Genomic DNA, 14896 nt, shown 5'->3' with positions numbered 1-14896 from the left:
TAGTGGTTAGGTCATTTTGTAAAACTTTTCAAAGAAAATATTCAGATGATGACTTGTTTGTGCACTTGTACATGAATATTTTGGGACTTAAAAAAATTGTGTTTCTGACGTTTGAAATTCTCCGCTCTCTTGTCCTTTGCGGGTGTGTTAGATGGCGAGTGGCTCCTTGGTTACCTTGCTCAGCAAGTTGTGGAGGCGGGTTCCAAAGCAGGAGGGTGACCTGCGTAAAGGGTCCTGATGACAGCGCTCGTGAGGTGGAGAGCCAGCACTGCCTTCGTACAGGAAAGCGGCCTTCTGACACCAGGCAGTGCAACCTTCTGCCATGTGCCAGATGGGCCACAACCGCCTGGGGGCCGGTGAGTCCACTTGTATTGACGTCAGGACTTGTGTTCGGAACTTTAATAAAAATGACTGTATCATTCATGGAAAAAAAAAGGTTGACACGAACTGCACCTAAGAGGAAGAACCTTCTGCAATTTTGCCTTTGAGGTCTGTTTCAGTGTGAAAACATAAAACCTAGGCTCAAACCATGGCATCATACATGTTACCGCCATCTCGTAAGGCATATGTTGAACTACGGTTGAGATTTGCACTTGAGTGTTTTTTTTTTCTTATCACTTAGATTTGCAGGTGCATATTTAAAAATAATTATTAGAAAATGACCTTGTCATCACTTGGAAATTATGAACGACGGCCCAAAAGCTCAAGAATGTGGGTCACCTGAAGGTCCCTTAGATAGATAACCACAAAAGCGAAAACACCCCGATCGAGTTCCACATATTTTAATGTTTTGAGAACTGAGAACAGTTTTATTTGAGCACATTTTTGAGAGATTCTCAGCTGACATATTTCAAATTTGAAAATGATAATATGACAGGTTATTTTTTTGCATTCTATAACCATCGTGTCAAAATCACCAATCACCTAGCTGTCTACTAAAAGTAGTCGCTGAGCTCAAACCCTTCATAATCATCTCGTTTTTCAGTTCATGTCTTTGCAAGACCTATATTTTGTAAACTTCCAACTCTGCAACTAATACCAACAAATTTAAATTGAACTTCCTTGGTAAGTTTCTAAATTAGCCATATTTCAAGAATATTAGTTGCAAATTTGTCAACATACAGGAGCTTTCATTTCTTGTGCTCCTCAGAATATGGTTGCAAGCTTGATGTCCGTTGTCTCAATGAAAGCAGCGTCTCATCTCTGCCAGCCAAACTGCATGACTGTAGAAGTACATTTTGCGAACATATTGATTTACTTGTAATTATGATTAAATCTCTGTTTTAGTGTCACGGTCAATGCGTGGGTGCCAGTTTGGCGACACAGCATCGCCATGTGTACTGCCAAGACACAAACGCCACCAAAGTCTCCACCAGAAGGTGCAGTGGGCTCAAAAGGCAAGTTGGGATTTTATGAAAATTCATCTTCAAAACAGTACAGTTCAAAACACTGAATGACTGTTTTTAATTTTAAAAAGTCATGAGATCTATCAAACACATTTTTGTGTTTCTAGGCCTAGTTCCTTGAGGAACTGTTCTACTGAGGCATGCGTGCTTCAGTGGCGCGTCGGTCCGTGGACACAGTGCACCGCCACCTGTGGACGCCACGGTTTCCAGTCACGTCAAGTAACCTGTGTGAACCGTCAAACTGGCAAGGCCGCGCGTGAGCATCATTGCATGTGGAGGCCCCGCCCTCCCAGCTGGCAGCGGTGCAATATTTTGTCCTGCGGAAGAGGTTAGATAAAGACTCAGGTTGGAACAACAACTTTGTCCCTTTTGAGTTCAATAAAAAAGAAATTGTTGCTGAATAGTATATGATGCTACATTTAAAGTGTCTGTGTGTTAAATGCAGTAGAACGTGTGAGACAGTAATCTCACAGGTTCTGCTGCATTCCTTTTTTGAGTATATGGTTGTGTGCATAATTTGACTTTCATCTGCCAAAAAAGATTGGGAACGCCTAGTTATTATTTCATATGTTCACAAGTCAGATTTGATATAAATATGGTTGGTGTCAGAGTAAAGTCGGGATTGTGGGAGGAGGAGAAGGGAATTGTCTGAATTTCTGTATGCATCAAGTGATGCACATCAGGTAAGACTGATGAGTAACAACTCAGATGTCTCTAAATTTAGATCGAAGAAGTTAGGTCACATCCATTTTTAAACTACAGCCAAACTAGTCTTGAACATGGTTGTCGGTATTATGCACATGTAGCGAAATATCGTCAGCATAGCAGTGGACTTTTTTCTAAAACTCCTTGTAATTTAATAATTAATTATGTATAATTTGCATTTGGTAAATTAACAAGTATAATGTGATCACAGAAACAATGTTAAGGTTATTGTAGTATGTGTAGTAACCCGCATTTTCTTTGTATTCCAGCAGGAGAGTGCCGGGACAGCACAAGGTACTGCGAGAAGGTCCGACAACTGGAGCTCTGCCAGCTGCCCCAGTTTAAGAGCCGCTGTTGTCATTCCTGTAGAAACACCTGAAATGAGAGTCATGAACATCTTGGATCGGTCATGGAAAATGCCCAGGAATCCAGCAGAGACTTGAAACCTCCCTGTCCTGTCCAAAAAACAGTTTATGTTTGGGGCACCTCAGTTCAGAGGACTGTTTGGATGGTCACATCTGCAGCAGTTGTGGTCTGCCTTCTTCAAAAACACCTCGGCTGGCCTTGAATTTGAAAATGTTTGCAAATGACAGCTTCAGTTTTACTTTTTTAGAAACAAAAAAAAACACCTGAAGTTATGTCAGCAGCTTCCCATTATGATGCAATCATGATGAAACTACATTTGTATTTAAACCTCGGTTGATTCATGTCGAAAGGGGAACTCCAAAATGTGTGTTATTGGAGTTTTTGGGGCTTTTCTTGAAAACATTTAATTAACCGGGGTAATAAAGAGAGTGATGCTCTTGTGTTCCTTAAAGGGAAGGGAAAATGAAACTGCACCATCATTGCATACATACTGTGTTATAGTATGATGTAGTCACGGTAACATCATTCTTCCACTGCCAAAATATGGTGATAAAGTCAATCTTATCATGGAATTGTGATAACCACTGGATCGTTTTATATATGTATTGGCCTTTTTACACCTTTTGGTTCATTCATGCAGTGTGACTCAACTGAATTTACTGATATTGGGCATTTGCCTTGATTTTCAATAAAATGAGCTCATGTGAAAGATCTACAAATGTAGGTCATTTTGATAAATTTATATTTTTGAATGGACGGAATTAGGATCACCGCTGTTTTGAAAACCTTTTTTAATCAGAATAAAGAGCAGACATAATTTAGATTTTTGTTGCATGAATTGCACTAAGGCGTATGACTGACGCAAATCAACTTTTGAAAACGCAAATATAGCACTTATTTTGCACTCAGAACTCATCCAAGTCTTTGTTAAGAACATGGCTGGTAGAGTTTTTTTTCCTCCTTGTATGTAAAGTTACATTGTTTATACAGCATATATGTATAAGGTGAATTTTATATTTTTTGAAAGATTGTTGTCAAAATGTCCCTTTAACCACTTTGTGATATTAATTGCATTTAAACATGATGTCAACCCTGCAGAATTTTAAAACGGCCTCCACCAAATGAGAGTCTTATTTTGTATATTTTGCATTCATTTCATATTTGGAAATAATCCCATTTCTAGCTAAAGCACAGTCCTGAGAGTTAATGACCTCACAATCCTTTCTTCTTCTGATGGGGGGAAAAAATTACTTCTGCTTCAAATTGTAGTTTGAGGTCAAACCCACGTGGAATTACTTTTAACCATTATTTATGTAGGCAATGCCTTAACAGGAGACTACTTGGCCTTTCAAGGAGAGGAAAATAATCATGTTTTACTGAACTTATGTACAATAGATATGCATTTTGCCTTTTAACTATTTATTTCCGTGTTTGTTCTTGTGCATTTTTTTTTTTGTCAAAACAACAGGTTGGGATTTGAGTAAGGGCAATAATGCTGGTTGTGCATGCAATGAGGACCCTCTGCTGGTGACCCGATGTGTTGCTTTCTGCTCTCTAATCATTGAATAAAATCAAATACATTCCTCTTATAGACTGTTTTCATTCTTTGGCTTCTTTTGATGAAATTCTGGCAACATTATCTGGTCATATTGTTTGGTTTATTGTCAATGTGTCTCAACAACAGCTCTGTTAAACCACCACAGGTGCGCATTACCTCAAGCCTATGCATGCAGAATTAAGAAGAGGATACCAGTGTGATGGGTGATCTGGTATAAACTAGGAAAACAAGATGACTTACTCTGTTGTGTGACTCAGCTGCATTTGTCTAAGGAAGGGAATTTAAACCTGAGCACTTCCTCTTTTTGCACGAGTCGATGATCGCCTTTGCATTGTGTCAGATTCCTGCCACTCCTAGCACAGTCTGGCTTGCTTGATGTGCAGCGAGGCACATTTTAAACAAACGTGGTGGAAATGGATGCTTGTCAATCTTGTTTGACAGCAATTAGGGTTCTGCGCACTTCCCTTGTGGATGAACTGGAGGGGCAGATTGACTCCTTGTTGGAGATCCTGGTAAGCCAGGAGGTTTTCAATCGGGATGACCGTGAGGAGGTGCAATGCCTCTTGGGACCACGTGCCAGAGTTAGAAAAGTGTTGGATATCCTGCAGTGTAAAGGTGAAGATGCAGCCAAAACATTTCTCTCCATTAGTCATCATCATCAAGGAGATCTGACGCCATCCAAGGAAAAGAATGGATATCAACCCCAATTTGGAGGTATGCAATTCAAACTACCAAGATACTCATGTTTGGATTCAAGTATGAATTTAAAGGCTGAAGTCATGTTCATCTTTTTTCTCAGAGTATGAGAAAGTGAAACAAAAGCACAAAGATGTCCTGAGACGTAGAAGTGAGAGCATGCTCTACTACAACACTCGGCATGGTGAAAAAATCCTTTTTTCGGAACATTACGTCAATCTTCAGTTAGTCGACGGACACCAGGGCTTAGAGAGAAAAAGACATGAGGTGTTGACTTTTGGACAAAAGCGACTATCTTTGCTGCATAAGTCGGAAGTACCTCAAAGGATCACGCCAGCGGAATTATTTTCAACCACAAATGGGAAGCACCCTGTGAGGAAAGTCCTGGTGACGGGTGTGGCTGGCATTGGGAAAACCATCCTCGTGCAAAAGATGCTGTTTGACTTTGGGAGGAACAAAGGACACTTGCAATTTGATTTTATCATCCACATGACCTTCAGGGACATGAATCTCATCACCAAACCCACTAATTTTCGAGAACTGGTGTTGCAGAAAAACAGGCACCTGGCAAAGGAACTGGATAACATTCTCGCCAATGATGATAAACTTCTGATCATCTTGGATGGATTTGATGAGTACAGGCATTACAGGAGCTGTGACGTGGATTTATTTGTGACCGAGGCGGATGAAGATGCGGAGGTGGTAGAAGTTTTCGGGAGCCTGATGCAGGGTGAACTGCTCTCCAATGCTTCCGTCATGCTCACAAGTAGACCAACGGCAATTAGCCACATCCCTGTGGGTTGCATTGATCGCTTTGTGCTGATAGCTGGCTTCTCTTTGGCTGAGATGCAAGACTTCTTTCTCCGCTACTTTCAACAAAACTCCATAGCTAGCCAGATGTTCGCATTGGTGGCTGCAAACGAATTGATGCTGACTCTGTGCTACATCCCAGCATTTTGCTACATTGTGTGCTGCATCCTAAAAGAAGGCAAAGATCTCTGTGGAGAAACCCCTAAAACGATGACTGACATTTACGTGCAGTATTTGGTGGCTTTAATCCGCTCGCACACACAAGCCAGAGGAGAAACACATCTTCAACAACTATCCAATGAAGTAGTAAAGCTTGGTGAACTCGCCTTCTTGAAACTTATGGAGCATCAAACACTGTTCTACAGTAGCGACAAAGATGTAGCAAAGTTAGAGGGATGTAGCCTTGTTAGCACCTTCCTCGACAAGACAACCGTCCAAGAACCTGGTTGTACTGAAGATGTGTACTCCTTTGCACACCTTACAGTTCAAGAGTTTTTTGCAGCGGTTTACTGTGCAGTAACGGATCACCCGTTACCTGACGTACTCCAGGAGTCCAGTGGTCCCTTAAGGGGGAATACCAATGGACAGTTGGACCTTTTTAACCGATTCCTCTCTGGAATTATCTCTGAACGCAATTCTATGCTTCTTTCAAGACAAATAGGGTTGTGTTGCCACAGAGACCAAGTGGATAGCTATCGCCAGAGGTTGATCCAAGACCTTAGAACTCTTTGCACGAATGGGGCCAATATCCTCAACCACTTGCACTGTCTGTTTGAGCAGCAAGACCCTGAGTTGGCTCTTGCTGTGCAGCCAAAGACACTACGAGTTAATGTCAGTGATGAAACACTCTCTACCATGGATTTCAATGCCATCAAGTACTTTCTAGACCTGACAGAAGGGTTAATCTCAGAGCTAGATCTGACTGGAACAGGTGTGAACTGTGAGGCACTTAGAGATATTCAGCCTCTACTGCTTAGATGTCACAGCCTCTGGTGAGTTGCAGGTAAAATATGGATTGACCTTATTTCCTTATCTTCATTTAAAGTTTTTGCAGTTTGTGTGAGGTATATAACCACACTGTTTCACTTTAAGGCTTGGGGAAAACAACTACGATATTGACTCGGTTCAGGTTATTGCTGATGTGGTGCGCGCGTCAGACAGCATCAGACAACTTGGGTGAGATGTTAGCTGTGCTGGATTTCTTTTGAAAGCACAAAAACACTACCTTAGAATTGGGTTTGACTTGACATAATTCCTCATTTGAGACGTTTTCGCTTCCCCATTTTAGGCTCGGTTGGTCAAACATTGGTGACGAAGAACTATTATTGCTTTCTACTGCCATAAGAGTTAAACGGAAACTTGAAGAATTGTGGTAAGGAAATCATGTGAGGTTTCAGGCATGGCAACAGAATTTCATGTTGTGTAATTATTTCATCTGTTTAAGAACGAACAAAAAAATATTACCTCTATTATCGATACACAGGATTGAAGGAAACCAAGCAAGCTATGCTGGTCTGCTGTCACTTTGTGATTTGACCCCCCATCCTCTCAGAAAAGTTGTGTGAGTGAATTATTGTTCTTTCTTTGAGCACCAAGTGCGACTGGACTTTTCTGAAGCTTCTCTTGAATCTCTGTTCACACAGAGCAATATGGAATGACTTGACCGACTCGGACGTAGAGCGTGCAAACGCAACCAGATTCTCGGTGACCTTCACAGATGACGAAATGTGGCAAGGATGGGGGGACTGGGTCTTCAACAGGTGCGAGGTCAGCAGCAACGAGAAGCTGGTGGTTTTTCTCCATAAAGTCTGCAACATATCGATCCATTGCTTAGAATCCCAGTGGGCGAAGGCCTTCTACCAGAGACTATCACGGTTCATCCAGAGCAGGATCGAGTGTTGCACTGATGATGACATGAGCAAGAAACTGAGAAAGTTTGTGAGCATTTTGAATGTTTGATTAGTTTTTCCACAGTTTACACATTATATGCTTATTTCCTCCTGCCAAGCAATACTTTTGGCTATACACAGCTAAAGAAGCCACATTTTTTTTACTTGTCATTTTAGAGTGTGACCAACGAAATAAAAATGAAAATTTTACAATGTTGAAGATTAATTGTTGAAACAAATATGTACAAAAAACAATAGCTGGCCCGTACGGGGATCGAACCCGCGACCTTGGCGTTATTAGCACCACGCTCTAACCAACTGAGCTAACCGGCCATATTTTGATGAGTAACATATTTCTCTTAACATCGTAATCTGAAAACATGTTGCGTGGGGGACTGTACTGTTTTTAAATGAATATATTTATTTTAAAAGTATTTTCAGACGATGCTAATTTAATTGATGAATATCTCACTTTGATTTTTTGGGGGGGTTTTGTTTTGCGAGAACCAACCGGATGTTTACAGGTGTGACGATTTTTTACACGCGACGTTAGCTTGCTGCTGTATATTTTTGTTTTACGTGCTGTTTCGCATTATTTTTGTGTGTGTGTTCTCCTCTCATATTGGGTGAGTGCGCGTGTTATTATGTTATGTGGATATTGAGAAGAGGTATGAGTGCTTTTCAGTGTGTTTGACAGCAACATTTTTTAAACAACGTACCTGCGAACCACCAAAGTGTTAGCTAAGTGTAGCTAAGCTAAAGTTCGTTTCAGTCGTGTAAACTGCAAATGTGTAAACATACAATACATGAATGACTATGAGGTCCTAAAAGAAATGATCGAAGTTGAATTGTATTTCCAAATGTATTCGTACGTAGCGCAGCCTTGTTTGGGGTTATTGTTTGTACGTAGAGGTAGTCACTGCCTTTAAATTTTAATGTTTTAATGCCCATAAGTAGTTGGATAGTGACGTAATTGTAAATTTGCTTCCACAATCACAATGGATTCATCATTTTGTAATTACGCCATTTTTTTTTATACACACATTACCTACTTTCAGAGGTCATAAGTGTTTAAACAAAGTAAACATAAACATTATTCAAAATACAAATACTTTTTTGGACACATGAATGGATACATGAATACTTCCCAGTCCCTTGGACTTCATTTACATCGGTCATGAATAAATACAGTGTGGTCTTGTATGGTAAATGTGTCAGAAGTAAGCATTTATCAAAAACTCATTTGTAAGAAGGAGACTATGCTTCTGTAGATGTGATCTGTTAGGGTGCGACGATTTACCCAAACTGACACAAAATATGACCTTTTTGTGAAACCCATTGACTGCAAGAGAATCGCATGATAATTATATTTCATTTTGGATGTGGACTAAAATACCAAGCGAGGCAGCAGTGCTAACCATTAAGCCACTGTGCTGCCCAAAGAAGACTTGTTTGTTGTAATTGTTTTTAGACAAATTATTTATTTTTTAAACCTTGTCTTCATAACTAATAGCAAACATTCAAGAACAAATGTTTTATGTAATTAAAGTAAAACCTTTTTTTGTAATAGTCTAATGTTCACAAATTTGTATGCTTCACTTTTGGTTTTTGTGTATTCTTATAAGCTCTGAATATGTTCTACAATAAATTAATTGATGAGACTTTGGTGCCTTGCCATCATCTAATTTACCTAGCCATAGTTTTAAAAATGGACCAAAAATAATTTTAAGGGTCGCTTATAAATGTTTGATTGGGAAGGACACATGCTGCATTAAATTGGCCAATGTCCCTTTGGTTTACACCATTTTGGTTCCACGGCCGCTTCCTATCCCACCTGTGTTTCCTCCACATAAATATCACTCCTTCCAGTTCGAGTCAAGGTCCCCTGTTAAAGGCACTATTTACATATAATAATGGTAAGTCCCATATTCTTTTTACTGAGCTTCAGGGTTGTGCAAGTTAGAGTTGGACATGTGCAGAACCACAGCATGATGAGGTAAGGTGGCCTGTTCTTTTCATCAAGTATGAATCAGGTACCCCTTTTGCTGCTCGGTGGCAGGCAGCAGGTGGGACTCTTAGCCAGGATTCAACCCAGTTGCCTTCTGCACAGAAAGCCAGTGCCCCAGCCACTGAGCCATCAGTAACAACATTAATAGCTCTCGTAATAATAATGATGACAGTTATTGTATTTTTAACAGCGTTTATAGATGTCTCCTGTAATGTTAAGGTTAGCAGACTCAGAATGTTCAGTACGTGCAGTTAGCATAATCATCACCATCAATGTTTATAGCTATATGTTTACGAGTCTGTCAGTGTGTTTTTGTTTATTATAAAGCCACACAACTTTTCAGAACACAAAAATCTCCATAAATGTAAACATATTACACTTATTTCAGTCTCCAAAATGCACTATGCATTATTATTATTATTATTATTATACAAAAGCTTCAGTTATCTTTTGCTGAGATAGATGATGCCTGGAGCACCGTTTTAAGCAGAAACGAGGTGATAATCGGTGAATCATTGCTGATGCACAGAAATGATGCTGCTGGCGCTCCAAAATGATGTATGCTCTGATTTCTGCAAGCCTTTTGTTGTCTGGTAAGTGTGACCTTCGTTTGAACGGAAGAGGCATCTCACTGTGTCCTTGATCGTTTTTCTTTACTCCTTCCTCTGGAACAGAGTGTCCACATTAATGCCACAAGGACTTTGTGGATTGTGAGGAAACTTACTACTGTAAATTACATCTTGCTAAACAGTTGCTTGGACAAATTTAACATTTTGCTCAGTGGTGCAGGTTTTGGTCTGTATTTCACTTTTGATGTTTGTAGACACAGTTTGGTGTCATTTGTAATGATGTCTGTATGTCCTCTTGTTGTAAACACAGCATGATTGACACAGAGAGCGGAACAGTGGAGGGCCAAAGTGATGCTGCAGATCCCACCAATAAGAATGAGGACACAGAGAAGAAGAAGAGGTCCCGTGTCAAACAGCTGCTTTGTGACGTGAAGAAGCAGGTGGAGTTCTGGTTTGGGGACGTCAACCTTCACAAGGACCGCTTTCTGAGAAATCTAATCGACGAGTCTGGAGACGGATGTATGGGGTTATCAATATCTCACCATACACCTCCACAACTATTTAAGAATGTTTTAATCAAGAGTTGATGTGAATTAATTAGATTATAATTCTAACTGTGGTTTTAATGTGTCTTAGATGTTGACCTTTCTGTCTTGACAAGCTTCAATCGTATGAAAAAGATGACAACTGACACCAAGTTAATTGCCAGGGCACTGAAGAGCTCATCTGTAGTCGAGGTAATGTACAATCTCTGCACACTCATTCTCGTAACTGTCACAGTTTCAGTGTTTGCATAATCAAGACCAAATGAATTCTCATTGGCACAAAAGTGTAACGTTTTGTTTCAGCTTAACCTCGAGGGAACTAAAATAAGGCGTCAACTTCCAATCAGAGAAGCTCCAAATGATGAAGATAGTCGCACAGTTTATGTGGTAAATACATTTTCTTCATTTCTGTGTGCTTGTGTTTGTCCTGGGTTTTTCTGTGTTGTGCAACACAGAAAATAACCTTTTTGTTTAATTGAAGTTTTGGACTCAGTATCGCAGTGCTATTAATACTGTTGCTGTGATTGGAATATTCCCTAAGAATTGCATTTGTGGAAGAAGCTTCATTTGTTGTTCAACAGTTCTTGTATTTTCAGGAACTTTTGCCCAAGGATGTTACTCACAGCTGGATAGAGCGAGTGTTCACAAAATGTGGACGCGTGGTGTATATTAGCATCCCAAGATACAAGACCTCGGGAGACTCCAAGGGTTTTGCCTTTGTTGAGTTTGAGAAGGCTGAACAAGCACGGAAAGCTATTGAGGTGATAATGCTTCACGTTATCGTGAACGCACGGTGTTTGTGCCGGAAAACTAACGGAACTTATTATCTCTCAAATAGATGTTGAACAATCCTCCTGAAGATGCCCCCAGAAAACCAGGTCTTTTCCCAAAGACCCTAAGCAGGAAACCTCTCCCTCTACCTGCCAGCAATCCAGCCTCAGGTACGATTTCATATCTGCTGTAGTACTGCATTTTTTTAAACCCCCATTTCTTCTGCTGTTAAAGTCATAAAAAGCAAAAACCTATAAATGACAAGGGAGCTGATACAATAACAGGACAAGCTGTTGCCGTTGATTGCCATGTTGACTCCGGCTTCTGGTCATTGATGCACAACAGGCGAAGAGGAGAAGAAGAAGCGAAAGAAAAAGAAAAAGAAAGAGGGTGTCATTCATGTTGATAAAACCAAAGATCAAGCAGTGGAAGCTGAGCTATCAGAGCAAAAGAGGAAGAACCCGGCCACAGTCGGTTCTGAGCCAGATGGGGTCAGCACGCAAAAGACGACGGGCAAAACATCAGAAAAAAAGCGAAAACGATCACAGCCCGCAGACGGAGCAGAAAGTGGATTACCGTCCAAGATGAGAAAAACTGATGAAAGTGAAGCTGCAGAGGAGGATGCAGCAAAGACCACCACAGGTCATTTTTTTTCCTTCTGTGAAGCATATGACAGCTTTTAAAAAAATTAAAAAAAAATTTAAACTTGTGAAAATTGTCATATGTTTTGTTTCCTCTGTTAGAGCACCCAGTGGAAAATAACATGAAAACAGCAGTTGAGGAAGGGAAAGAAAACAGGGATGATTCGACCATTAAAGCAAAGAGGAAGAGAAAAAAGAAACACAAGGAGAAGCTGAAAATTGGAGAGGAGATTATCCCACTCCGGGTTCTATCAAAGTAAGATCCCACATTTGTTTATACAAAATCATGAGTTCATGAGTTAAGGACCTAAAGGGGCCGAACTCACTGGGTGTCTTTTTTTAATGTGTTTTTATGGATAATTAGAAAAGACTGGCTGCACTTGAAACAGGAATACGTGACCCTGCAGAAGCGCAGCATGGCCTCCCTGAAGAAGTGCATTTCTAAGATTAATCAAGAAGAGCACAAGAGTGATATGGAACATGAAAATGATCCTCAAGATGAAAGCAGTGAGTTTTTTCCCCTCCCCTTTGATAATTCTAGTCATTCAAGTTCAAATAGATAAACTACAGAATACATGTTGAAACTTTGGAGCCACCATGACACCTGTGAAGGAATGACAGGCTTCTGTGGCTGTCATTGCAGAAACTGTGCACAGTGAAACTTTTCTCTATTGCGTCACCAGGTGCACAATGTCATACTTGAGTGGAACAGAAACAGGTGTTTTTTAAAAAAGTTGATATGAAATTTCAGCTACAGAATCATTCCCTGTTCCTCTCCACCATGAAGATGTAGAACTTGGTGACTTAATGGACGAAAGTTGCGCTTTTCACAGCTCGTCTAATAACAACTACAGAAGACAATAACGCCTTCAGAGTTGCTTTGGTGGCTACACATTCAGTGACTTCAAAATGTTCATGTATCCATCCTCTGATCCAGCTTAAAAAAATAAAAGCTGTAAAAATGAGGATTTGTATTGAACCATCATTTAGTTTGTTCATTTACTTAGGGCTTCTAACATTGGACAGACAATGTATAGAAATGTATTTTTGCAGTTTGTGTGTGTCTAAGGTAAAAGTTCCTGTTTTTAGTGTCCTTTTAACTTGTCCTTCCAGATGAGAAGAACACTAAGAAGGAAAAGGGGATGAACCAGGGTCCTCAGTTTGCTAGCGGTGTTATCCTGAAGATTACAGACTCCAAGCCGCTACCAGGGAGAAAGATCATCAAAGTACAGTATACCTGAGGGGTGTCTCCTTGGGGCGGGTGTTTGCAACTCCTTTCTCCATTTTAGTGTTATTCTGTCAAAGATTCCTAATTCTCATCTTTTGCACCTGCTTCAGTGCAGTTCTCTTTTGTTTTTGTGTGTTTTCAGGATGCCTTATGCAGCATATCTCCAGTGGCATACGTTGATATCTTAGAAGGAGATGCTGAGGGTCACATCCGCTTTCACACCCCACAGGAGGCTAAAGCCATCTGTGACGCAACAGCGGAGCTACAGAAGGAGCACAGCTGGAAACTTGAGATTCTCTCAGGTGCCACCTTGGTGTCAAAGGAGAACTTCATTTGATTTATTTAGTGTCGTCTGGCAGATGAAGGCACAGGGTGTCATCAGGTTGCTTTGTCTCTTAATTAATTGTGGGTTAGGGTTAGTTTGTGCAGAAATGGCACCAGCACCATCTGACACCATTTAGATGATTTTCTTTTTAGTGTTGTGTGCTTTTGAACTTGGCACTTTATTTAGATGGCAAACTCAGTAAGTGGCAGAAGTGAGTGGTTTTCTGGTGAGAAAATGGATTTGCAAGCACAGTATTTAAGTACGTTCCAGATTATTTAGAAGAGGGTCATCCACCCAAGCTGCCTGAGATGAAGCAGTTGAGTGCCTCATCTTGCATCGACCCATTCTCCATGAAGATCCCATCAGACACAGACTTGGCAAGCAAGAAAACCAACTTAAAAATATGATACAAACTAGATTTTATGAAAGTTTGTGCACACATATCAGTGCTTGTGCACTTGCTGTTTGGACAACACAGGAGTTGGGTGCATCGGCTGGCAGTAACACTTGCCCTTTGCTGTGCGCTGTCTTGCTCCATGCAAAAGATCGAACCTTTTGTGCTTATCAGCTGGCCTTGTAGTTGAACCTTTGTGATGTGAAGCAAAAACTATTTACTTTGTTTCAACATTGTGTCATTAAACAAATTGTGTTAAAGTCCATGTCCTCTGTCTTGCAGGTGACAGTGAACAAAGGTACTGGCAGAAGATCCTGGTGGACCGACAGGTCAAGCTGAATCGCCCACGAGAAAAGAAGCGGGGTACAGAGAAGGTTTGTGTGAGCTACACACACATACACACACTTTGACTCTACTTCTTTTCATTACCCATTGCATTGAATTAAATTTTTCTTGTCACGCTTCAGCTGATATCCAAAGCCGAAAAAATCATCAGCTCCCGCACCAAGGAGGCTAATAAGCACATCCGCTTCCAAGAAGACTGAAAACTGCCCACGACCGTGTGTTTGATGAGGTAATTTGTAGAAGAAAGTGTGAATGCATCATTTTCTGAAAAGAACCACCAGAACTGTAAAGTTTTACAAACATGAACCCATTAAAATGCACATTTGTTTTTTGTTGTTTTATGAATATATACTTTTTGTGCACTGCAGACCATGCGACTTTGTAGAACGCTGCTGTATTCTGTCTGTAAACTCTGCCAACCCTTTAAAGCCGTGACTTTATTTATTATTATTATACTGTATACATTATCCATATGACTGGAAGTTGAAATGTTGTATTAATAAAATATCATAGTTACAGTATTGTTGTGTGTGTGTGTAGCATGGATGCACTTTTGAGAGAAAAGATGTGCATTTTAATTCGAAGATTTACAGTATTTTAAGAATGTTTGAGAATCCACACATGCTGATTGCACTTCAGA

At 40.4% G+C, this 14896-nt stretch overlaps 2 protein-coding genes and 1 non-coding gene across 8 annotated transcripts in view; 2 read left to right on the top strand and 1 right to left on the bottom strand.

Annotated features, from left to right (window-relative positions):
- adamtsl3 (ADAMTS-like 3) overlaps positions 1-4068 on the top strand; it is a 128115-nt gene extending 124047 nt beyond the window's left edge. For 2 of the 5 annotated variants that reach the window (XM_034164039.1, XM_034164043.1), the window contains 4 exons: positions 152-356; positions 1288-1397; positions 1514-1734; positions 2381-4068. In XM_034164039.1, coding sequence (XP_034019930.1) covers positions 152-356; positions 1288-1397; positions 1514-1734; positions 2381-2490 — 646 coding nt within the window. In that variant the 3' untranslated portion in view covers positions 2491-4068. Of the gene's footprint in view, positions 1-151; positions 357-1287; positions 1398-1513; positions 1752-2380 lie in introns of all 5 variants that reach the window. The other 3 variants (XM_034164040.1, XM_034164042.1, XM_034164041.1) reach the window with 3 other exon arrangements.
- Positions 4069-7689: 3621 nt separating this feature from the next.
- trnai-aau lies at positions 7690-7763 on the bottom strand. Its single transcript has one exon. It is a non-coding gene; the product is annotated as a tRNA-Ile (tRNA).
- A 188-nt stretch (positions 7764-7951) lies between these two features.
- Positions 7952-14498, top strand: larp7 (La ribonucleoprotein 7, transcriptional regulator). Of its 2 annotated transcripts, XM_034164047.1 has the most exons (13): positions 7952-8056; positions 10318-10526; positions 10644-10744; positions 10856-10939; positions 11149-11313; positions 11391-11493; positions 11669-11965; positions 12067-12220; positions 12329-12471; positions 13078-13190; positions 13335-13494; positions 14194-14285; positions 14379-14498. In XM_034164047.1, the coding sequence occupies exons 2-13, from the start codon at positions 10319-10321 to the stop codon at positions 14454-14456; spliced, it is 1698 nt and encodes a 565-aa protein (XP_034019938.1). In that variant the 5' UTR covers positions 7952-8056; position 10318; the 3' UTR covers positions 14457-14498. The 2 variants fall into 2 exon arrangements, with proteins under 2 accessions (XP_034019938.1, XP_034019937.1); XM_034164046.1 differs by lacking the exon at positions 7952-8056 and having other exon boundaries at positions 10244-10526.
- Positions 14499-14896: the final 398 nt, after the last annotated feature.

Source organism: Thalassophryne amazonica, chromosome 23 (assembly GCF_902500255.1).
Source record: "Thalassophryne amazonica chromosome 23, fThaAma1.1, whole genome shotgun sequence".
Classification (NCBI taxonomy): Eukaryota; Metazoa; Chordata; class Actinopteri; order Batrachoidiformes; family Batrachoididae; genus Thalassophryne; species Thalassophryne amazonica.
This window is presented reverse-complemented; position numbering and strand designations above follow the sequence as displayed.